Below are 24,331 nucleotides of genomic sequence, written 5' to 3' on the forward strand. Positions count from 1 at the left end.
CTACTGGAGGTGCGTACATTGGCCATAATGATAAAACAAAACTCCCTGCTAAGATACCCTTACCTTCTGCTGGCTGTCATGGGTACCTACTGTAATCTTTGTGTACCACTCTTCTATTACTACAGGAACACACAGGAGGCCAGCTTCCAAGCCTTGCCCCCAAGGTGCCAGAAGGGCCAGCCATCACTGGTTCGTGTGTCAAAATGTCCAAGGCCAGGTAGTCTCCAAGCTGCTGTGGGACTCAGTCGTGCACTTCTGCCAGGGTTCTGCTGACTTTTCTACAGGTCAAAAGCAGTCCCCACTGATGGGCTATAGCTCACACTCTCTTCTGCCCCAAGACAGGCTGTCCTGCCAGCCAGTTCACCCGGACCAAGGCTTCTGCTTCATCAGTCCCTGGGGATGCCAGCAACAAATGGTCTGCAAGCCACTGTCAGAGGCTCCAGTCACAGGGACATCCAGCTCACAGGGCCTGATAGGTCTAGCTCACTCAAGGCCTCCATGGCCTTAATTGCCCACTTTGCAAAGGCAAAGGTAAATGCACACATTTCATCCCAGCCCCACCTAATGCTCTTTCATACCAAATGGCATAAGGGCCTTAGAATTTGTGCCAAGGGTGGGATAAACACTCTTCAGTGGCCTACTAGACCCAAAACTCTTGCAATAATGCCACATTTATCTGTAAGAGAATCAGAGGTAAGCATAGCATCACACACAGTACTAGATGTTCTATTCCCAATGGGATTTGGGCTTGTCCCACTCTGACAGCCCCACCCCTACATCCATCTATGACAGTGGGGGTCCAAGGAAAACACTCAGAGTGGCAATAAATCAGGTAGCATTCAGCTCCTGTGTCCACCAGAGCCAGGACACACTGCACATTCACTGGGGACTAATTAATTGATTGACATGTGACCTCTGGTGCTAGAGGCCCAAGCCAGTCCCTCAAGGCAGGGACCTTGACACTCCCCTCAGTCAAACCATAACACCCAATTGCCCAATCACCATCTGGCAAGGGTCTAGGTGGGGTCTGTATACCCTCCCCCAGGACGTCCTGCAGACACACAGGCTGGACATGTGACTTTGCCTGCAACTTCCATTTCTTGGACCTCAGTGGCTAGAACTGCTCTGGCTTTAATTGTTGCCGCAGCTCTAGCAAGATTTTACTGGGCTGCCCATCTTCTTTCTCTTTTACTGCCTCCGCCTTTATCAAATCGACCTACATCTGGGTCCTCAAGACCCTCACAGGACCCTTTAAACCTTCTTGCTTAGTAGCAGACCATATTTCCTTTGTGTTCTCAGTGTTTCAACCTTTCCCTGATCAGCTTCAGGACGAGTAACCTCACTTATGGGTTGCCCTAAGTGAGGGGCAAGAATAGTCACTAGGGACCCAAAGAGAGATGGGGGAGCTGTTTGGAGCGCCAGATTTCTCATTCTCATGATGAACAACTCATCTGGACCCTGATGTTCTATATTATAAATGATATTCTTCAGGCCCAACTCCTGTAACACCTGTTGGAGCTCAGCATACGTCTGCCATCTAGTGGGCAAAGATGGCAAATCACCTTGATCAGGCCTATGGCCTGGAGCCCGGCAGTTACCCAGTGGAGAAGCACATGGTTCCCTGGGGCCTGGTGAGCATTTTGTAATCCCTGCCAGAGACAGGGGTGAGTCATCGGGGAAGCCAGCTCCCCCATTTCTGACATAGACAAAATAATTCCATTTACTCCTGAGTCCCAAAGGTGCAAAGGCCAGGTTGACATAGGCTCCCAAGGCCTCTGCCAAACTGGGAGCTCAAATCCTCCAACTCTGCCTGGGTACAGGGGCAGAGCACGGAGTGCTCCACAGCCGGGGGGAGGCTGAACCTCTGCCTGAGGGACCCACTGTTGTTCCGTTTTTACTTTCTTAACTATAACCGGGTGGAGGGGCTCCAGCACCTGGCCCCACCCCCTCACCCTCCCCTGGCTCCTCCTTTGCTGATGTCTCTTCTACTACTTCTGGAGCTGGAGGCACTACCCCATCCTTCACCTCCCCCACGGCGTGTTGCAGCCTGCATTCTCCTGATGTCCCTTCCCGCACCACTAGTACCTCTCAGCAGTGCAATCTGTTTTTAACAGCTTGCTTTCATTCCTCACGGCATCCCACAACTTTCATTCCCATTCTGCCATTTTCTGCTGAAGTGCATCTCTCTCCTCAATAACCTTTCCCCAAACTAAGAAACATCCACCCACAGTTCCTGCCGCCTCATGGGCACTCAGTTTCCTTAAGGAGTCCCCAGTTTTTCAGAGGGCCAACTTCACTACCTCAGGCTTCTCCATCTCTCCCCAGTTCTCAGGAGGTGCCCACTTGTCTAGGAGGCAAATCACCCCAGGCCAAATCCCTACTGAGGGATCCCTGGTGTCTCCCCGCCATCCACAGGGGCAGCCGCTGAAGCAATCCTCCCATGACAGCCCTTTGGTTTCACTGAATCCTGCCAACGGCAACAATAATGTAGCTCTGAGAGGAGGGAGGGGTTCCCCGAGGGGTTCCCCGCCCAAGGGAAGTTCCCTCTGAAAACGATGAGACCAAAGAAAAGGCAAGGGCAACAAGTTGGGAATTAAAGGGGTTTATTCTCACGGCTCAGTGTCTCCTCCCTTACACTAGATGGGACCCCCCTCCTGGATGGCCCCCAAGCTCTCTCCCCCAGCCACCCTCCTCCAGCCCCCTTCGCACACCAGGAGGAACTCTGGGGGGACACCTGGTGAGTGGTGGGCACCTGATCAGTTACGTGCCAGGAACAGGGGGGGAGGGGAGAATGCTTGTTCCTTCCCCACCCCTACCCTGATGGCCATCCCGTGACTGACCTGCCACTCTGCCCCCAGTAAAACATCCCATAGATGTGCAGACAGGAAACCTATTAAGGCCTGGCAGGAATCCTGGTGAGAAAATTCCATTTTCCCCACACCAGATCTTTAGAAAACATTTTATAGTAAATAAAACATTTATTTCCACATAAATAAACTGAGATCTAGGATGATTTAGCAAGTTGATCTCCTCAGAATTATGTTAGTCTTGATTCCAGTCAAATTCTGAGAGATGATCTTCAAATGTAACTGCAAATGTTTTCCAATAACAAATGTACGTGATAGTTAAATTATCCAATACCTGGATTAACTATATTTGTGTGTGTTATTATAATGGAAAGAAGGGAAAGAAATAGAGATGGGTGATGAGAAGTGTGCCCAGTGGCAAAAATTCTGAGACATATACCATCAGAGTCGTATAATTGAAGACGAGTGACCACATGAAGTCATACACTCAGGCTGAAAAAAGAGACCCACAGTCAGCATCCAAAGAGAAAATCAAGTATATACATTTTTTAAAAGGAGTTTGAAGAGAACAGAATAATGGGACAAATTGCAAGACATGGATGGGCTCAAAGGAAACAAAGAAGGAAGTGAAACACCCCCAGGTAGCTGCTGTGGGAAACCGGGTCTGAGACCAGCTTGAGAGGCAAGGCTTCTGTGGCATCTGACGGGAGCCGCAGGGGCTGTAACTGCAGCAGGGGCCCCCTTGGGGGTTCAGTTTTAGGCAGGAAACTGCATCGCCCTGTCCCAGCCCTGTCGGGGGTGCTCTCCCGCCTTCACACCTTTCCCAAGTCTTCCTATTTTCCACCAAACAGCTGCAGGAAAAGAGTGTCCAGTGACCCTGTGCATAGGAGTCAGCTGTCTCGGGCCCTGCAAAGGGAAGAGAATGGTGGAGAGTAGGTCTGGAATATCTAACATGGCTAATCTCTTTTGCCTTCTGACAAAATCCTATTGCTACCCCATCATTGTGCGTAAATATCAATTCTGTCATACCTACAAAGAAACCTGTATTAGGCAGATTTCTCCAGAGAAACAGAATCAATAGAAGATACACACACACACACACACACACACACACATTTTACCTATATAGACATATGTATATACATATATTTTCACATATATATTTACCTATATACACATACACATATTCACATACATATACATGATTTATTATAGGAAATGTCTCATATGGCTGTGGAGACCAAGAAGTCCCAAGATCTGTTGTCTGCAAGTTGAAGAACCAAGAAAGACAGTGGTGTAATTCAGTCTGAGCCCTTAGACCTGAGAACTGGGGTTGGTGGGGGGTTGGGGAGCCGACCAGTGGAAAGTCTGCCTGACTCTGGAAGCCTGAGCCTGAGAAGATAGAGAGAAGATAGGAAAAGACCCCAGCTCAGAGAGAGAATCTGCCTTTCCTCTGCTTTTTTGTTCTGTGGAGGCCCTTAACAGATTGGATGTCACCTTCACTGGTGAAGATAATCTTTACTCAGTCTTTTTATGTGCTAATTTCTTCTGGAAACACCCTTACAAACACACCCAGAAATAATGCTTTTCCAGCTATCTGGGCTTCCTTTGGCCCAGTTCAAGTGGACACATAAAATTCACTATCAGAGGGCCTAAAATATTAACTATCACTAATCCAATTCAAATAGGGTAGCAGGGTTGTGTAGGCAGATGGAAAGTGAAAAAATCCAGTTACAAAAGAATCATAGTAGTTCAGTCTCTCCACATAGAGCCGATCACGTGGTCGAAGCTGGGATCAGAGCTTTCTATTCATACCACAAATCTCGTACTCCCCTTACCTTCTTCCAGCACCGTCTTTATCACAATCTAACCCACATGTCCATCCTCACAGGACTGCACTCCTTCTTAGTCCTGTTTGTGAAGGGCTACTGCAGCTCCCTATTGCCCTCTAATGAGGGACCAGGGAGTCGCCTCAGCTGTTCCTTCAGCTCCAGGTATCAACCTGCCTGTCCCATTGCCCAGACACAGCCCAAGTTGTACTTAGTATTTGAATCTGTCTCCTTGAACCTGTTGTAGAGACATGAGGGACGCACAATGGCCAGTAGTGACCTGTCCCAACTGGCAGTTTAACAGAATCGTGATTATGTTCTTAGTAGAAACATTGCAACCTTCGGCTCCAGATCACCAAACACATGAACACGTAGTTTGGTAAACAAACAGCAAAATTTCACCACGTGGGTTTCTGCCTAATAATAATAATACACCAAACAGCTACTCCTCTTGTCGCGTGTCAGCTCCCAGACAACAACATTCCGGGCATAGGGGCTGACACCATATGTTGATGGCTATTTATACAATTGTTATAAGGGAGCACTTCAATCCTCTAAAGTATTGTCTCCCAGATTATCACATCATTAAGTCTTACAGAGCATTTAAGTCATTCCTCTGCTCAACTAAATTCATTGATCTTGGGTGGGGGGCATGTACGAAGTCCAGTGAATTGTCATTGTCCCACTACTTGTGCCTTGAAATGAATGTTTTGGTCAGAAGCCGTGTCATAAGGAATGCCATGGAGAACAATGAATCACCCTGTAAATCTACAACTGATGGTGCTGCTCATGCATTGAGTGTAAGGAAGGCAAATCCGTGTCTGGATCAGTGTCCTGATTCTTTGTAAAGCTCAGTTTTCTCCTATTTCTCAAATGTCTCTCTCTCTCACACACACACACACACACACACACATCTCCCTCTACCTAGAGTCTAAAAAATCCAGTCCAATCTGAATTCTTCTCTTTCATTCAACAAAATGTGTCTCACCAAGTTCAAAAAAGACTGTATTTTCAGTGTATCCTTTGAATGCTTTTATAGATGATCTTAACTCACAGGGAGGTAAGTAGTTTTCCTGGGAGCCTGTTTACTAGGGGACAGCAGCACCGATGCAGAGGCAATGGCAGCGGCTTGGCTCTCCTCTCAGCTACCACACGCCGGCGGCCCGCACAGTGATCTGGCACGTCCGGATGTCAGACTCCAGGGGGAGCACAGTGCCCCTGCCCCCAGCGTTTCAGCTGCGTGGCTGCGGGATCCGCAGGGTCTCTGTAGGCAGTGCTAAGGGCCGCATTCTAAGCATTTTGGTCACAGCATTACACCCTGGGGCCAACTTGCTTCTCCCCTATTCTGCTGCCTCAGCATTTTCGCCCCACCAGCCCCCTCGCAATGTCTGACTGCAGGATGTGTCCAAGCCTGTCCCCCGAGTCCTCGCTTCAGGACGCTATCCAAACTGTCTCAAGCATGACTTTGGAGATCGCCAGGAGCTAAAGCGGAAGCAAATCAGTATTGGGTGAGTTGATTCTTTACTCTCATCCTACCCTTGACTCCGCAGTGTGGCTGACATTTATTCCTCTCTAGCTGAGCGGAGACTTCAACCTGTGAGGGCTGCAGGCGGGATCACGGAGAGACAGCTGTGAAGGGGAAGGCTCAGTTCCACTTAGCATGGAGAAAGCTGAGAAGTACGTCACTCCTGCTCCTAGGACAGCAAAGCAGAGCTAATATAATCTGTAACTTTGTAACTTTTCTTAAACCCATCAGAGATCTGAGGTCACTGGACAGTCAACTAAGTTGAAATCTAAGGAAAGAAAGGCCCCTCCAAGGACAAACAGGGCTTATTTACATGATGTCAATATTCAATTCACTTTAGTTGTTATAACAAGTAGGCTAAAGCTTTTTTACAAATTGCAGAAGGCAGAGGGTGGGTTTGCACGATAGCTGAGAAGCCCTGACGCAAGGAAAATCACACCCACTTGCAGGCACATTGCAAGACCTCACAGGATGCTGAAAGCTTGAGAGCCAGTTAGAGACTTCAGCAAGTTCCCCATGTTGCAGATCTGGGGGCAGAAACAGCACAACAGGAACAATGGAACAAAACTGAAGCCTAGGTACTTGTACATCAAAATGCTTGGTCCAGGAGGGAACATCTCTAGCTCCCCTGATTTCTCGGGCAACTGGGCATCTGGTGGGGAGCACCGACTCCACAAGCTCAGCGCAGTAGCCGCCGGAGGCGAGACTGGTTAGGGAAATGTTGCTGGGTGACAAACTCAGCCCCAGATCTTACTCTGGTCATACACACTGGACACTAGTTAAATGTGTTGCCTGGCAACATCCTCTTGTGCCATCTCCCTTCAGTGACCACTGCACCATATTCCTGTTTACTGCACTTCTAGGCAGTTGAATTCCAAATTTCGCAAAATAGAACTATTACTAATTTAATTTTTTACATTTTCTACTGTGTGTCAAAAATATTTAAATACTCTTTCTGAAATAACTCATCTCAAAATCCAATTGAAGAATACAAATAGGGAATTAAATAAATTAATAAGATGATATTGGAAGGTGATTTTAAAATGTCATTGGAAATAAAGAGCCTGGATCAAGTTCTGAAGTATATACAACACCAAAGGCTGAAAAGACAAATGTGTGCTTTGTTTCTCCTTTTTGATCTTTGCTACCTCAGAGGTCAGGTCATTTCTCTTATGTAGGAGCAATCCCCCCATTTGTACTTCAGACCGCAACCCTTCTAGCCTATGCAAGAACTGTTCTTTTTAATTTAATCTTCCCTCCCCCTCCTGCCTATGTCAGCAATCTATTCCTTTCACACTCAATCATCACTAAATGCATAGAGACATTTTTGTTATATCTTAAAAAAAAATCTTACCAGAACCATTCATCTCATTCTAAATAACTACACTCTGTCTGCTCCTCATTCCCAAAGCAAAAGTTCCCTGAGAGCCTGTGTGTGTCCTTCACTTGCCTACTTCCACCAGTCCGACGTCCTTCTGCATTGCTCCTTAAAATCACTCTGCTGGGTGCACTGATCACCTCCATGTGCTCCTTTCTTATCTCTCCACTGCTACTACGCTGTTTAAGAGATCACCATAATTTGATTGGCTAGAGTAATAGCTCCTAAATAATCTCCCTACCAGTAGAGAACTTTTAAAAATATAAGTCTGGTAATGCCAAACAACCTACCTAAAATAATTCAATGGCTTCCTATTATACTTAGAAGAAAATCAGGTTCTTCCCCAAGGCTTTCAAAGCATCTTAGCATCATTTTGCTCCCAAATAGTCATTACTCTTGGTCATGTCTCTGACCAAGTCAGTTTGCTGTAATTTGCCACATTCTTTAAAGTTCTTTCCTGGCTTAAGGCACTTCCACGTGCTGGTCTCTGCTTGAAATGCTTTCTCTTATTTATTCCATGTAGATGGGCACTATTCATATTTTACGTCCTGGTTTTAATGTCATTTTCACAGAGTGGCCCTTCCAACTATTCTTTTGATCAATCCACTTGCTCAGTCAGAGTGCCCTGTTTATTGTCTTTCCAGCACTTGTTGCAATTTATAATTTTTTAATTAATTTTTATCAGTTTATTGTAAGTCTTTTCCACTCAATGCAAGTTCCAAGAAAGCATGGATTATGTCTTTTTGGCTTGCTGTTATATTTATGAAAACTAGCACATAATAGGTGATTAGTAAAGATTTTACTAAATAAATAACAGCAGCGCTGGTTCAAAGGTGAAGCATGGCAGATACTTCAGTTCATGCTTATTTTGAAGCTTTGAAATTCTAGATAGTCAGAAAAAATGCACAGCTAATTACAAGACTTTTCAGAACTATAGCAGAAATATACAAGTTTAGACTTAACTTCATAAACATATTTCTCAGACAGATGAAATAACAGTTTGGTGGCTCAAAAACAATGCTGATTTTCTTTTTGCCACTTTCCCTCTTCCTCCTTGTGATACTTTATAGAATCATTTAAAATTCTTATGGGTACCAATATGTTTGTGTACTACTCATAATAATGTAGATTAGTACCATACTTTTGGAAGAACATTAAACCAATAAATGCCAATTTGTTTTTGAAAATTTTTCTTAAAAGGTAATTAGATATGTACGTAAGATACATTTAAACTACACTTGTTCTAGTTCTGGTTTAAAAGGGGATGAACAGCCTAAATATCCATCAGAAGAGGATTAGTGTGTTCTGTCTTTTCTAACAGTATATATAGCCAAAGATTATTAGCAACTCATAAAATGGTAATGTCAAATTATTCTTTTACATGATGTGTAAATTTAGCTGTTGCTCTAAATGAACAACTACCCCAATGTTCAGTATATTAAAACAATATTCATTGTATTGCTCATGGTTCTGTGGGTTAGGAATGTGGACTAGTTTCAGGGGGATGGCTCATGCCTTCTCTGTGTTATGCCGTTTGGTGTATTTGGGTAGGGATGGGGGATCCAAAATGTCATCACTCACAGACTTGAGCCTTAGTGATTGAATTCAGCTGTTCATCCTCCTTATTGTCTCTCTCTCTCTCTCTCTCTCTCTCTCTCGGAGACTTCTTTAGATGGTGGCTGGGCTCCAGGAAATTGAAAGTAAAAATTATGAGGTCTCTTAGACCAGGGCTTCAAAGTCCCGGAGTGTCACTTCCACCACATTCTGTGGTCAAAGCAATGCCCAAGGCCAGTTCATGCTCAAGCGTCAGGAAACACAGTATACCTCTTGATAGGAGAAACAGCAAGATCGCATGTCAAAGCAGTGATGGACGCATGGAGGCATGATCCATTGAGGGCCAATTTTAACAGTCAACCACACATGGGAAGAGCAATTCGCTCACCGAAAACACTAGAATATAAAACAATGGATACATGAAAATTGTATTCACTTACAAATACGTGTATTTGGTAGGGAGAGTATGAGTGAAAATAGGATTAGGAAGATACGTGGATGGAAGGATGTAACCCCAATATATTGCTGGTAAACTCTAAGTGGTATAAAGTTACATGCAGTTTCAATTTCATTTCTTTAATACATCCACTAAGGAAAAAAGTTCTCTTAACAAAGAAATAACTAGTTCTTTACTAGTTAAAAAAGATAGGAATCATATGTGCTCTCAATAAGTTTAAAGTTTATCTTAAAGTAACTTCCATAATTTTTTGTTTCATAAAACTTTATGAGTTTTTCATAATATATAAAATAACAATGTTTCATTTCAGAAAACTTATGTACCATATTTTTTTCCCTAAATGGGCACTAAGTAAAAGAAAAATAATTTCTCACTGAAGATTTATTCTGTTCTACTGACTTTGCAGACAAAAGAAATACAGGACCAGGAAAGAAAATTACTTGCCCAAGTTCCCTTCACTGGTTTGTGCAAAAATCTGAATCTCAGGTCCTTTGACTGATTCTGTGAACTTGTAAGTCTATGAACTTTCAAATATGCTCTGCTATCTATCCTCTCAAATAAACTTTTCATCATTTAGAATGTAGATCTTAGAAACATTCAAGGAATGTTTAGGATGTGCTGATATTTCACCATAAAGGATACTGAAGTCCTAGGAGTGGCTCCAGGCCTGGGGAAATTTTTTAAAGAGTCATACATATTTGATTCCTTGGACTATGACATTAAAATCCATGGAAACATTTGAATTGGCTATAAGGAGGTCCTGAGAAATTCCAACCAAAAGGAAAAAGTGATTTTTCACATAGAACAGAATATGTATGTTTTGTGTTATTTCCTTGTGAAACTTCAGAATAAATTGCCTAGAGAAGTTTGTTAGGTATGGTTATGAATGCAAATTTAGTCTTTTACCTATTTCTTCATCTAAGTGTGTTTTTTTTTTCTTTTTCAGGTGTTAAGAACAAGTGTAAGTGGTATTTAATATATTGTACTGTTGTTGTATTACTAATTGTATCAATACCACCTACAACTATTACTTTGGGTGAGTAAATAAGATCCTTTATTTCTTCACTTACTTTTTTTTCTTTTTTAGAGCTTCCTTTTGTACAGTCCTTTTCCTTTGTGTCTCACTCATGATATTTTCTTATTATCCTCACTCCCTTCCCATTGTTCATGATATAATTAGTGGGCATCAATGAATGAATTATTATGAATTACAGACCAACCTAAAGCATTGGGAGATGCAAAATTATTATGACAAAATTACTCACCCTGATCATCTCACATTCCATCCAGCATTCTCATGTTAAGGGCAATAACTGTTTTGACTTCTGTTGCATAGGTTAGTTTCTCCCATTAAAAAACTTGTATGTAAATTAAATCGTGCAATTCACAAGCATCCTTTGCATCTTGTTTCTTTTGTTCCACATTATGTTTGTATGAAGCTTCCATGTCATGGCATGCAGCAAAGTTCATGGAAGGCAGAAAAGTTTCTATACAATTTTTACAAACAGTAAATAACATAAACTTTGTTAGTCATATAATCTCTGTTGCAACTACCCTACCTACTCTGTATTTGCAGTGCAAACCAGCCAGCCACAGACATGTTAGGTGATTTACATAAACAATTAAGCATGGTTGTGTTTCCATAAAAATGAGCCTGATAATTTCATGTATCAAAGAATGTTTTCTGTCTATTTTGACTTTTCATTGTTTTTTATTCTCTTGATCATTTTGAAGTGTAAACACATTTTTAGCTCTGAATTTGCCTTGGGTTGTAGTTTGCAGATCCTTGCTGCAGAGTATCCATGCCATATATTAAAGAATTCACCCTTCTACTTTTGATGGACATTTGGATTGTGCCACTTTTTGACTACTGCAAATTTGTGCTGCTCTGAACATCCTTATGCTTTTAGCCTTTTGTGAATAATGGATATCATTTGGGATATACTTCTGAGAAGAATTGTTAAGCCATGGAGTATGCATAAGTCAGCTTTAGTAAATAATACCATGGATAGTAGATAAACCAACCAAAAGTGTATGAGAATGCCAGTTGCTCATCATAGTTGTCAACACTTTGCTGTCAGTATTACCCATTTTGCCATTCTGCTGAGTGTGTTGGTCCCTTATTGTGGCTTTGGTTGACAGTTTCCTGATGAACAATAGTGTTTGACTCCTTTTTGTTTTTAAAACAAACTGCTCATTTAGCCACCATATTTCGTAATGGTCAAGTTCAAATATTTTGCTCATATTTTTATTGCATTAGCTCTCCTATTTTGTTTGATTCATAAGAGGTCTTCAATATACTAGATAAAAATATTTTCTACTCCTATTATAAATATCTTCTATGTAAATATTAATACTCCTATTATAAATATCTTCTATGTAAATATTAAGTATAGTAAAAATCTTCTTCCACTACAAAGCTAAAATGTATCCTCCTTATGATGTCTTTAGTGAACAGCAGTTCTTAATTTTGAGATAATTTTAGTTTTTATTTTTTTCTCTATCATTACTACATCTTGCATCCTGTTTAGGAAGTTTGCTGTATTCCAATGGCATGAAGATATTACTCTAGAGTTTCTATTGTAAGATTTATTATGTTTTTAGATATTTATGTTTATTTCACCTTCAGATCTATAATCCTTTTGAAATTGGCTGTTACTATGAGATATAGTAATCAAGATGTAAATTTTTTTCATTAACATAGTCTTCCATTTTGGAGCAATTTATTGAAAAGTCCATAGTTCACAATTCACTCCTGGTGTTGTGTATTCTATGAGTTTGGAAAAATGTGCATGACATGTATCCTTCATTAAGGTCTCCTACAGAGTATTTTCACCTCCCTAAAAGGTGCTCCACCTATTCATCTCCCCTCCACCCTAACCACTGGCAACTGCTGATCCTTTTACCATCTCCATAGTTTTATTTTTTCCAGAATGTCATATACTTGGAATCATACAGTGTGTAACTTTTTTAGACTGGCTTCTTAAACTTAGTAATATGCATCTAAGGATCTCCTGTGTCTTTTCATGGCTTGATAACTCATTTCCTTTTTGCACTGAATAATATTCCATAGTGTATACATATCAGTTTATTTATACATTTGCCTACTGAAAGACATCTTGGTTGTTCCATTTTTCGGCAGTTATGAATAAAGTTGCATTAACATCCTTGTGCATGTTTTTGTGTGTTGTAAGTCTCAACTCTGTTGGGTAAGTACCAAGGAATGCAATTGCTGGATTGTATGGTCAGAGTATGTTTCATTTCCTAAGAAACCACCGGACTGTGCTCCGAAATACCTACACCATTTTTGCATTCCCACTGACAATAAATGAGAGTTCTGTTGCTCCACGAGTTTTGAGTCCTTTATATATTTCAATAACAGGCCTTTATGAGATGTGTCTTTTGTAAATATTTTCTCCCAGTCTGTGGCTTGTCTTCTTCTCTTGACACTGTCTTTCATAGAAGTTTCTAATTTTAATAAGGTCCAATTTATCAATCATTACCTTCATGGATTGTGCTTTTAATACTGTAGCTAAAAAGTCATCACCACACTCAAGGTCATCTAGGTTTCCTCCTATGTTATCTTGTAGGAGTTTTTGGTTTTGTGTTTTACATTTAGGTCATTGATCTGTTTTGAGTCAAATTTTGTGTTAGTTTTGTTAATCATAAGATTTGTGTTTACATTCCTTTTTTTGCATGTGGATGTCCAGTTGTTCCAGCACCATTTGCTAAAAAATATTATTTTTGCCCAATTTCAGTTGATTCTATTTATGTTGATATATTTCTGGGCTCTGTTCTGTTCCATTGATCTATTTGTCTGTCTTTCACCAATACACACACTCTTGATTCCTGTAGCTTTATAATAAGTCTTGATGTTGGGTAGTATTAGTACTCTACTAGCTTTGATTTTTCTCCTTCTATTAAAAACTATGCTAACTTTTCATTTCTGGAATAAACTCCTTTTATCCATAATGTATTATTCTTTTAACATTCTTGAATTAAACTGGTTAACATTTTCTTAAGCTATATATGTTCATGAAAGATGGAAGTATAATTTCCCTTTTTTATAATATTATTGCCAGATATTGATATCAGAATTATGCTTGTCCCCAAAATTGAACTGGAAAGTGTTCCCTCTTACTATATTTTCTAAAAGATACTGTTGTTAATGTCTTTCCCATATAATGAGAAGTATTCACAACTGAAGCCATCAGGACTGGAAGATTTCTTTGTGTGGAATTACTTTAATTAAAGATAAAATTTCTTTGCTAGATAGCCTATTACTCATTCTTACTACTTGTAACAGTTTTGCTAAGTTGTGTTTTTTAACAATTTCTCTTTTTTCTTATTCCCTTATTGCTCATTTGTCTACCCTTTTAATTTTTTCTTGTATCAGTCTTCCTAGTTTTCTATCCTATTTTAGATTATTCAAAAAGCCAACTTAGGAGTTTGTGGACATTTTCTATTTCACACAAATTTTCCACTCAACTGATTTCTGGTCTTTATTTAAAATGTTGTCTTTTTTTCCCCACTTTGGTTTTAATTCACCATTCTTCATCACTTTCTGAGATAGATTAACTGTCTTTTTTAAAAGTCTTCCTTCTTTTTTTAAAACATAAATTTAAGCCACCAAATTCTCCCTTTATCTTTAAGGAAATGTGGTATGTTCCACAATTTAGTTGTATCCCATAAATTTTAGTATGATATGATATATGATGTATGATTGATATATATGTAAATACATATCCATATATCAGAATATATGTAACTACTTTTCACTCCAAAATATTTTCTACTTTCTATGATTCATGAGTTACTTAGTATTACGTTGCTTAGTTTTTATGCTAATTTTATTTTGTTATTATGTGGCTCAATTCTACTGCTATCAGGTGATATACTGTAAACATCTTCAATCTTTTAAAATTTATTATTGCCATTTCATTGTCCTGCATTTTGATAAATATTATATGTGCACTTAAATGTATGTATATTTGGGAGTTGTTGCATGTAGGTCTCTGCATATGTGAACTGGCTTAGTTTTGTTAATCATGATGTTCAGATGCCATTATCCTCATACTTTTTGCCTTCTGTTACACCAATGAGTAAGAGAAAGGTGTTAAAGGTTTTACTTACTATAGGTACTTGGCATCAAGTGACTACAGGTGATAATTTAACTATTCACTTTACCTCTATGTACCATAGATTGCCAGCATCCCATTTGCAACTGGTAATTGGATCAATGCCTTTAAAATGAATCACATTGGAAAACCAGTATCATGTCTCATCTTTAAGTTTTTTCTCCCTTAGACCAACTTTTAGTACCAAAAATGGATTCATCTGGCGTGTTCAGGAAAATAGACACTACCCGTGTTACCAAATAGAATTTTAACATAGGATTAGGGATAAAATGACTCTGGGAGGAGCTGAAGAGTGATGGTCTGGGAGGCTGCATACCTAGAGGAGAAATAGTCACTAATGGTTTTTGCTTGAAGCACTAATGTGCTTGGAGAACTTGGAGATGAGAGTTAAAACTAAGAAGCTAACACATGTAAATCCCAAAACTACAAAAGGGAAATCTGTGAAAAGCCCTGGGAGCTCTATGCCCAAGGTCTCAAGAAAAATGGCTTCTGCTTTACTTCATCCTTCCAAATCTCATGTTGTGGGTAAAATTGCAATATTTCCAGAATCTCTCACCTGACCTTAGTGCATCTCCATGTCAATAGGTTTTTCCAGGGGCTGGAGAGAAGTAGTCCATCCCCATATCAGTAGGTGATTACAAGGGGAAACCAGGGCATATCTGGACCCCAGGGGTTGGGTGAGGTCCCTTTTTGCATCTGGGTCGTGAGAGAAACTGGCGAGCAGAAGTGGATGACTGCTTGTGAGCAGTATGTTGGATTCTCCCACTTTAGTTCTCCCTTTGACTGATTTGGTTTCAAAGGTATTTTGTCCTGGGCTGGGAATATATTTTCTCCCCGGAGTTACACATGTGGATTCTTTTCATTGGTTAACCCAGAACCATACAGTGCTATTGGTATTTAATTGACAACAAGAAAGTCAACATATATTTTTTTAGTTATACATTCTTTTTTGGTATTTTCATTGCTTTCTTCCAGATTAAAACATGTGTCCTTGATTCTAACAATCAAACATAAATTAGTATTTTATTACTCAAAAATAATGCTAGGATTTCTTTATATTTTGTTTACCCAGAAATGGCAACAGTGAATCAACACAAGAGAACTCACACTGGTTGCTCTAGGAAATTTTGTGCACCCCTGAGGTTGGGGTTGAAGGGAATATTTGTGTCCTCTCAAGTCCTGAACTTCTATCATTTAACCTAACATGAAATTTGCTTTCCAACTTGTTATATAATAGATAGTAATTCTGGTCATGATCATAATCTTTTACATCACGAGCCTGTCTTTTCCTGAGTGATCTCAAAACATGGCCTCATATTATTTCACCTGGCCCTAAAAATATGTATTTGTTTCTTTTCCAGTTAAGCATTGCTGGTGTAGACAAGCTCAGAGTATCCCACATACAACTCAGTATTTCTGCCCAGAGGATTGGATTGGTTTCCAAAATAAATGCTATTACTTCTCTCAAGAAGAAGGGGATTGGAACTCAAGTAAACACAACTGCTCTACTCAACTAGCTGATCTAACTGTGATTGACACTACAGGAGAAATGGTAATTTAATACACATTCTTTATTAATTATTGTGAGTTGGGGCATTAGAAATATTCAAATTCTATTATGATTTTTAAAACTTTACCCACATGCCTATGAATATATGCAGATTACTGAAGATGTTCAGAACATGCCATGTGAGATATAGTTGAAAAACCTGGTGGGTTTTGCTTGGATAGTGTAATACTTGTGCCAAGTAGTAGATTTGATAGCTATTTTTATAGTTGAAGGAGTATCAATAGAAGAGCTAGATTTTATTCATAAACTTTTTAAAGCCAGTTCACCACAAAGAGAGAACTGCCTCAGGAAGAGTGGAATTCTCCCCTCCGCTCCCTATGAGGAACATTCCTGACTTCTCTGTCTTGCTTCGTTGCCTGTCCCTGGGGTCCCACGGCAGCCTCCACTTGAGCACTCACTACCAGGAATACAATAGTGTGTAACTGAACATCTCCCTATTCTGGAATATGAGTTTCAAGTAAGCAGACAGCATGTTTTATTTGAAATTGTTTCCTTTGCTGTAGCATAAAGGCAAGTAAATTAAAAGCTCAGTGGATCTTTGTTGAATAAATACTGTTTTACATGGCAAAAAATCCTATGAGTAAAGAGAATCTCCAAGAAATTCAACAAGGGATTGAAAAACTGTACTTCTGCACTTGTGAAATCTTCTTTCTGAGTCGTTTATTGGTTATGCATATGTTTTTACTTTTGTGTAGTCTCTTGAAAAGTAAAAGGTCAATACGAGGTAGTATGACTTGATTTAAAATTTTCTGTGTGTAAATAACGTGCAACTAAGGAGTGTTTAAAATGTAAAGTGTCACAGACAGCAGTCAACATTGTTAATCTTACTGCTGTGGTGAAGAAAGTATATTTATACAATCTGCCTGAAGACTGGCTCAAATTTAAATGGATGTGAACCAGGCTGAGGCAAGTTATAGATCAGTGCAAGGAAACCAAACTATCTGGGAAGGATCAAAAGCTATAGAAATCTGAATAAAATGTGAAAACCTAGAAATGTTAAGAGTTGACAGAGCAAATCAAACAGATGCAGGTTCAATTTAACAGGAAGAGCTTTGATAATCAACAGTTTCACTGCTGCATTTCAAAAGGCTTTTGAAATTGAACATTCTGAGAAATGTTTAACTTCCCCTTTACAGTTCTTCATAAGGGGAAAAACAGGCTAAATTTATAGCAAGATAGAAAAATAATAAGTGCTAATTTTTTGAGGGGTAATGAGATAACATGATGAAATATTTTTTAAATCTTCACTTCCAGGAATTTTGTCAGCAAAGACTGACAAAAATAGGGAATATCATAGAACAAAAAGAAAATAGTCATTAACATATCAGATGAGGATGATGATACTGTTTGGATCAAGAAAAAAGACTTTGAAAATATAATGTCCTGATGTGTTTTGAATACCATAGATGCCTATATATGCCAACCATATAATCTGGGCAAAATTTAAGTGACAAATTGGGTTTAGTAAAGCTATCTGGGAAGGGCTGATCAAAGTAATGCATAGAAAAAATTGTAAGGGCTGTTTATTTTAGATAGTTTAATTAAAATATTACATATATTTACTTAAATTACAAAATGTTTTCCTTAAGGTGACATGAAACCCATTTTATGAAATATTTTCCATATTTATGTTCACCTATTTAAAATTATCTTGATTTTTAATGAGATGCCACAGGGATCCCCTTTATTGAGCAAATAACAGCATTTATCACAGGACAGGCTCTAGGATGCATTTCCCAGGCCTCTGTCACCAACACCACAACTACTGAACCTCACTTGATTTTCCCAGTTATCCAATAATACATATCCTGTGGGTTTCCAATAAATTCATCCTCTTACATTTTTTCTGCCAAGCTGTTTCCTGAACCTAGACTATGAGCTGCCCTCTTCTCCTTTGCCTTCTGTAGTGGTCATGAAATCTTCTACTCTTGCCTTCCAGATGCACCTCTTAGAACACATCTTTTGTGTAAATGGTCCATGAAAATTCAGGTGTTATGTCCTATAAACTAACTTCACTCTGTATTTATTATGCTCACAATCTTCTCCTTAGCTAGTAGAATATTTTCTAACTCAATGTTTACATAAATGTCCTTACTCATAAGTGAAACCTTGTGAATCCAAGGACAGTGTTTTATTAATCTTTTCCTTTATAAAACCAAGTCTGGCCCAATGACTTTCAATTTTTTTCAAATAAATTCATAAAATGCTGCAGAAGATGGTATATTAAAACGCCAAAGGTTATTATTAGTGGCACTGTATTAGGTAGGAATGGACCATAGCCTTGTGGTCTGTCATAATTCCCTTATACTTGCCACTAAATTGAAACATGGAGTGATACAATGTCAAGCTTATGGATTCCCAGTTATTTAGTAGCTGAGTTGACTCAATGATTTTCTATATATGTAATTCTATGGTAAAGGTTATAAGATAGAAAGAAATTTCAATATTGAATGAATGAATAAGGAGGAAAAAAATGAGACATATCAGGAAAAATTGTATTGTTCCCCAAATGATGTTTTTAGAAATCAAAATATTTGTCAGAAACATAAAATTTGAGAATTAGATTCTACAGGAGTTGGATATAGAAGGGGAATGTGTGTGTACATGTGTGCATGCTTGTGTATGTGTGCATATACATGTGATAGTTTTGGGAGAGAAGTTGAAATACAATATAATATTCAATTCAATATACTACTATTTACTGGGAAGTGAAAAAACATAATAAATATCTGATGCTTAGGAAGGCTGAGCAAGAACTCAATAAACTCCTGGCTTTCCAGGAGTTTCCAGTTTAAACATCCTGGAGGAATAGATTGACATATTGAATACTTATCAATTTGGAATCAAAAAATATCTTAAAGAAAATTTATCTCACATTTTTGTTTCACAAATAAGAAACTGAGGGTCAGAAGGTGAAAATACTTTGTCAAAATCCCATAAGGGTTTTTTGGTGAAGGCAGGAATTGAGCACTTGTTGCCTTGTTCCTCAGAATTTGCAAAGCAAGAGAGGATTGGTAGATTGTAGTAAAAACTGACAAATAAAATTATGAAATTTATTTTATCTCTAAAGAACTTTCACAGGAGATTCAAAAGCAGTTCTGATCACTGGATTGGGCTGGAAATGACAGAAGATCAAACAGCAAAATGGATAAATGGAGCCTTATTTAACAAGTGGTGAGTTTCTTTCTGGGATTATTTAAATTTAGACAGTGCAAACTTCTCTAGAATTTGTGCATGTGGGGTAAACTGCAGAATTTCCAGAATCTTCTGTCTAGCCTTAGCTTATTTACATATCAATAGGTGTTTACTTCCTGCAGCCCCCAGGGCAAGGGCTGGAGAGATAAAGGCCATTCTCTCCTCCCCTCCATCTCTGGTACATAATTGTTCTAGCATCTGTCAGTCACCAAGGACCCACCAGTGGAGTTCCTCCCAGAAGGGGAAGGAAGGAAGTAGAGACCATGCCAAGGGAGCAGAGTGTGAGCAGCAGCCAGAGAAGGGGATTGGGGCTGGGCCTAGCTAGCGAATTCAAGCAAGCTGTGAGCAATAAAAATGTTTCTCCCAATATACCTCTCCCTTGACATATTTCAGTTTCACCAGTTTCATAGGGGATTCGTCACAGGCCAGGAACACCCATCCCCGCCTGGAGCTATAGTGCATTAGCTACATTTCTCTAGAGGCCAACATCTGTGTGCATGTTGGGAAAATAGGGTGAGGAAAAATTATATCATATATTGAAATTACTTTGAAGAGTCAATCCAACAGGTTGAAAATCAAGGTATAAAAGGGAAGATCTCTTAGTTGGTTATTTTGAAAATAAAGACATGAGGTTTATATATACAGTCTCTCACCCACCAAAAAAAGTCAACTTTTGCTGATTTTACCCTATCCTCTTCAATTCCATATCTATTCTTCAAGTTTCATGCATCCTGTTTGCTGATATCTTTGACAGTTCAAGTAAAATTTGTTGTTCATTGCAACCTGATTTTATTTGCACTGACAGTACAGTGCAATTTATTCTGGGCTTTGTATTTTCCATTTTATGACAAGGAAAATTGGATCTAAAGACCTGAGATCACTGCACTCATGATCTCAGCATGACCACCCTAAATGGTGACTACCAGCTACTTAGCCACTTAGTCTATATAGAATTTCTCAACAAAAACATAAGTCACATTTTGGACTGAATCATTTGTTGTTGCAGAGAAAGGATACTTTCTCTTGTATTATAGAATGTTAGCAGCATGTCTGGCCTCTATGCACCAAACAGTAGCAATCCCTCCCACTTTTGTCTTCAGATATTGCTAAGGGTCCCTTTTGAGGGATGTGGGAGATAAGTGGAAGGCCAAATTGCCCCAGCTTAAGAACTATTGGTTTATAAAACCTGATAGTTCTACTGACTACATGTAACTAACTTAATGTCAGTTTGACAAATGTAAATTCTAGAAGAGAGACTCTATACCAAAATGGTATAGATATCTTAACCCTAACAAGATAGGACTGGTCACAGCACGCCTGTTTGGGACTCTGGACATATAAAATTTTTTTAAAAGTGTCACTGGGCAAGGGAGAAATCACAGGACTCCCAGTACATAGTTTTAATTTCTCTATTGTAGGTTTTAATATAAGAGGAAGTGAAAAATGTGCTTACCTGAATGATGATGGAGTGGCAACAGCCAGATGCTACACCAAAAGAAAATGGATTTGCAGGAAAAAAATTAACTAATTAAGTCAGTGATTATGGACTTAAACCCAATGGTAAAATGATTTTAATATCTGTAACCTTTTTTTTCTTTCCCACTGAATAACAACTTTCAACATTTCACTGCTTTAATTTTATAGCCTAATAACACGTCTTGATAATTTCCTTCAACTTGTTTTTCTACTTTTCAAACAGCTTGTATCTTTGTTTCACTATGTCAATTTCAAAAGAATCATACAATTTCCAAGAATATATTGGTCAATCTTAGGTGTGTCATATTTGTAATCATATTTAGTATTATATTTTATCAGTATATCACTTATATATGCATTATAATGTTTATTTTATATTTATTTTTAAATTTTATATAGCTTACAGTTTTTCTAAACCGTTATTACATATTTATTATGTGTCATTATATGTATCTAATGTTTTTATTATTGCAATTATGTAATTTTACTGTATTTCAAAACAGCTGTTTTTATATAGAAATGTAATTGCTTTGGATATTCTGCTCAACATACATTCTGAAAAATCCTCAATTTCTAATAGTTTGTGGATTCTCTTAAACACTATAAAACATAGTCTCTCTTAAACACTATAAAACATAGTCTCTACTATTTTTTCCATCTTATAACTCTTATTCCTTGTCTAATTGATGGGTTAGACTGCTGGGAAAATGTTTATGGGAACATTCTTGAGTTGTTTCACATTTAAAGAAAAATGCTTCTAACATTTCAACTTTAGTAGTGCTATACCTAGGCTTGTTTAAATGCCTTTTTTTCAGCCAAAGTAGCTCTTTTTAAACCCTATTTGCTAAGAGAATATCTTTATAGAAAGAGCTTTTGAATTTCTCATATACCTTTGTTTCCTTCATTTATTTCAATGTTCTTCCTTTGAATATGGTGAATGACATCTATAAGTTTTCTTAATATTAAATAAGTACTTTGCATTCCTAGATAAAATTCAACCTGGTCATGATAAGATGTCATATTCATTCCAGATGGATTCTGTGGGTAAAACTGTAGTATTTCCAAAATATCTTGCCTGGCTTTAGTACATCTGCATATCAATAGGCATTCAGAGGTGAAAAGAAGTATGCCTTTAGTGCATTTGCATCATTCCTCAGGGGTGGAGAGAAGTTCATCTCCACATCAATGGGTAATTACCTGGGCAAGGAGGGCTTATCTGTACCTGAGTGGGGAGGGGAGGGCCAGTTTTTGATGCTGGAGCAGAAGAGAGAGATGGGCCAGACTGCAGTTTTGTAAGCAATAAACGGGTTTTAAACTTTATTTCTCCCTTTGACTAATTTTGGCTTTTAGAGGTCTTTTGCCCTAGGATTTCCTCTCCCCAGACTTAGAGATTCATTCTGATGTTTCTTTTTTAATATTCTTATATCTAAATTCATGAGTGTAATTTCCCTAAAATTTTTTATAGGAAGGTAGGGATTATGTTGTAAATAATTCAAGAAGACATGGTTAGAAGATGCGTTGCTGTACACTTACACTACAAAGTTGTGAATGGCAAATCATAAGTCTAGAAAATTATTGTTCACATTTTCCATCATATTTTAGGTTAGGTTTACATTTGTGATCATCCATGCTGCAGCAGCATGGGAGAGAATTCCTGGAAACCAGGAGTCACAGACAGTGCGGTCATGTAACCAGCATTAACTGCCTGGTGCTACAGACCTGAAAGCTCGTGAAGAACCATTTCATACATGAAAAAACTATTAATTCTATCCCATATGGTAGTAGTAATTTTTGTAACCTCTTAGTCTTGCATAGATGCAATAAAACTCTTCTCTGTTATGGGTTGTTCTCAAAAAGATATGTTCAAGTCATAACCCCCAGTACCTCAGAATGTGACCTTATTTGGAAATAGAGTCGTGGCAATGTAATAGGTAAGATGAGATCATTAGGATGGCCCCTAATCTCCTTATGACTAGTGTCCTTACAAGAGGGGAAATTTGGATTTAGTGAGGGACCTTCACCAAGGGAAGACCATGTGAGGACACTCAGGGAAAAGATGACCCTGTCACAGGAGTGATGTAGCTGTTAGCCAAGGAATGCCAATCACCTATTCAGCTATCTCCAGAAGCAAAGTTTCTTTCCAGGAGCAGCCTAAGAGAGCATGACCAACCAACACCTTGATCTTTGACTTCCAGCCTCCAGAACTGTGAGACAATAAATTTCTGTTTTAAACCACTCTGTTTGCACTACTTTGCTGTGGCAGCCCTACCAAGTGAATACATTGTATTATAAAGATCGCTTTATGTTCATTTGTGTGTTCTATCTTTCTCAGATTTGAGTTTGAGCTAGAATGTCCCTTTTTTGACACAAGACCGTTCTTTAAGTTAAGGAGAATATATTCTCTCAGCGTCTCAGTCAGATCTCTTTGTAATCTATCACCCCACATAAGCAGCTTTCACCAAATCAGCTCTGATCTGTATTGCTGTGTCCTGTGGCCTTGCTTTAGTTAACATCTCACATGTCCTCTCTAGCAGGTTAACATTTCTTTTCTATTTTATCCTCTTCAAATACTGTCTTCCAAGAATTCTGTGCACTGAATTCACTCTGACTTCTCTGCTCTCTCTGATTTCAATCCACTCTTTAGTCCCTGCCGTATATGTCAGCCTTCCTCTAGCCGAGGCTTCTCTTCTTTCTTTGTACGCCTCCCAAGGCAATCTCCTTTACCATTTTGGGTCTACATCTACTCTAAAGCATCCCAAGTTTACATATGGAACAGTGAAACTTCCTGTGAATTCCAAATTTCCTACCTACCTGCCTACACCACTTCAACATCTCAGTTGCATCCTCATCTGAATATATCTAAAATTTAATTTAGAAACTTTCCTCCAAAATGTAGCCCTTATCAGTGCACTAGATGGAGTCACCATCCAATAGTTGCATAACAAGAAATCTGGTATTGTCCTTAACATTGCTTTCTTCCTCATTACCATTTTTAGTCAATCAACAAGTCCCAGCAGACTGGTGGTTGCCATAGCGAAGGAGGGGGGATGGGTGAAATAAGTGAAGGGGGGAAAAATTAGAATGTTTGATATCTTGGTCTGGGCAATGGTTACATGAGAGTATACACGTCAAACTTCATCAAGCTGTACACTCAGATTTATGCATTTTATAGTATGTACCAAAAAAAAAAAAAGTTCCATTAATGTTTGCATTTCGATTCATTTCTCTTTATCTCCAAAGCCTTCATTCTAGCCCAACATCTCTTGCCTAACAGTCACCTAAATTTACCTTAAGAATCCACTTCCTCATGTTCCTTTTCCCACATGATAGCCAGGGTTATGCTTCCAAAACTCAAAGCTGACCGATTTACTCTGCTAATTAAAGCCTTTTATTGGCTTCTAA

At 38.9% G+C, this 24,331-nt stretch overlaps 1 protein-coding gene across 1 annotated transcript; it reads left to right on the plus strand.

Moving 5' to 3' along the window:
* The first annotated feature begins 6,677 nt into the window (after positions 1–6,677).
* Positions 6,678–20,981, plus strand: CLEC2B (C-type lectin domain family 2 member B). Its single transcript, XM_057491286.1, has 6 exons — positions 6,678–6,870; positions 10,497–10,511; positions 16,050–16,240; positions 19,329–19,432; positions 20,208–20,212; positions 20,872–20,981. Exons 1-6 carry the CDS (start codon positions 6,678–6,680, stop codon positions 20,979–20,981), a joined length of 618 nt encoding a protein of 205 aa, XP_057347269.1.
* The last annotated feature ends 3,350 nt before the right edge of the window (positions 20,982–24,331 follow it).

The sequence above is a fragment of the Manis pentadactyla genome, chromosome 14, assembly GCF_030020395.1.
Source record: "Manis pentadactyla isolate mManPen7 chromosome 14, mManPen7.hap1, whole genome shotgun sequence".
NCBI classification, from domain to species: domain Eukaryota; kingdom Metazoa; phylum Chordata; class Mammalia; order Pholidota; family Manidae; genus Manis; species Manis pentadactyla.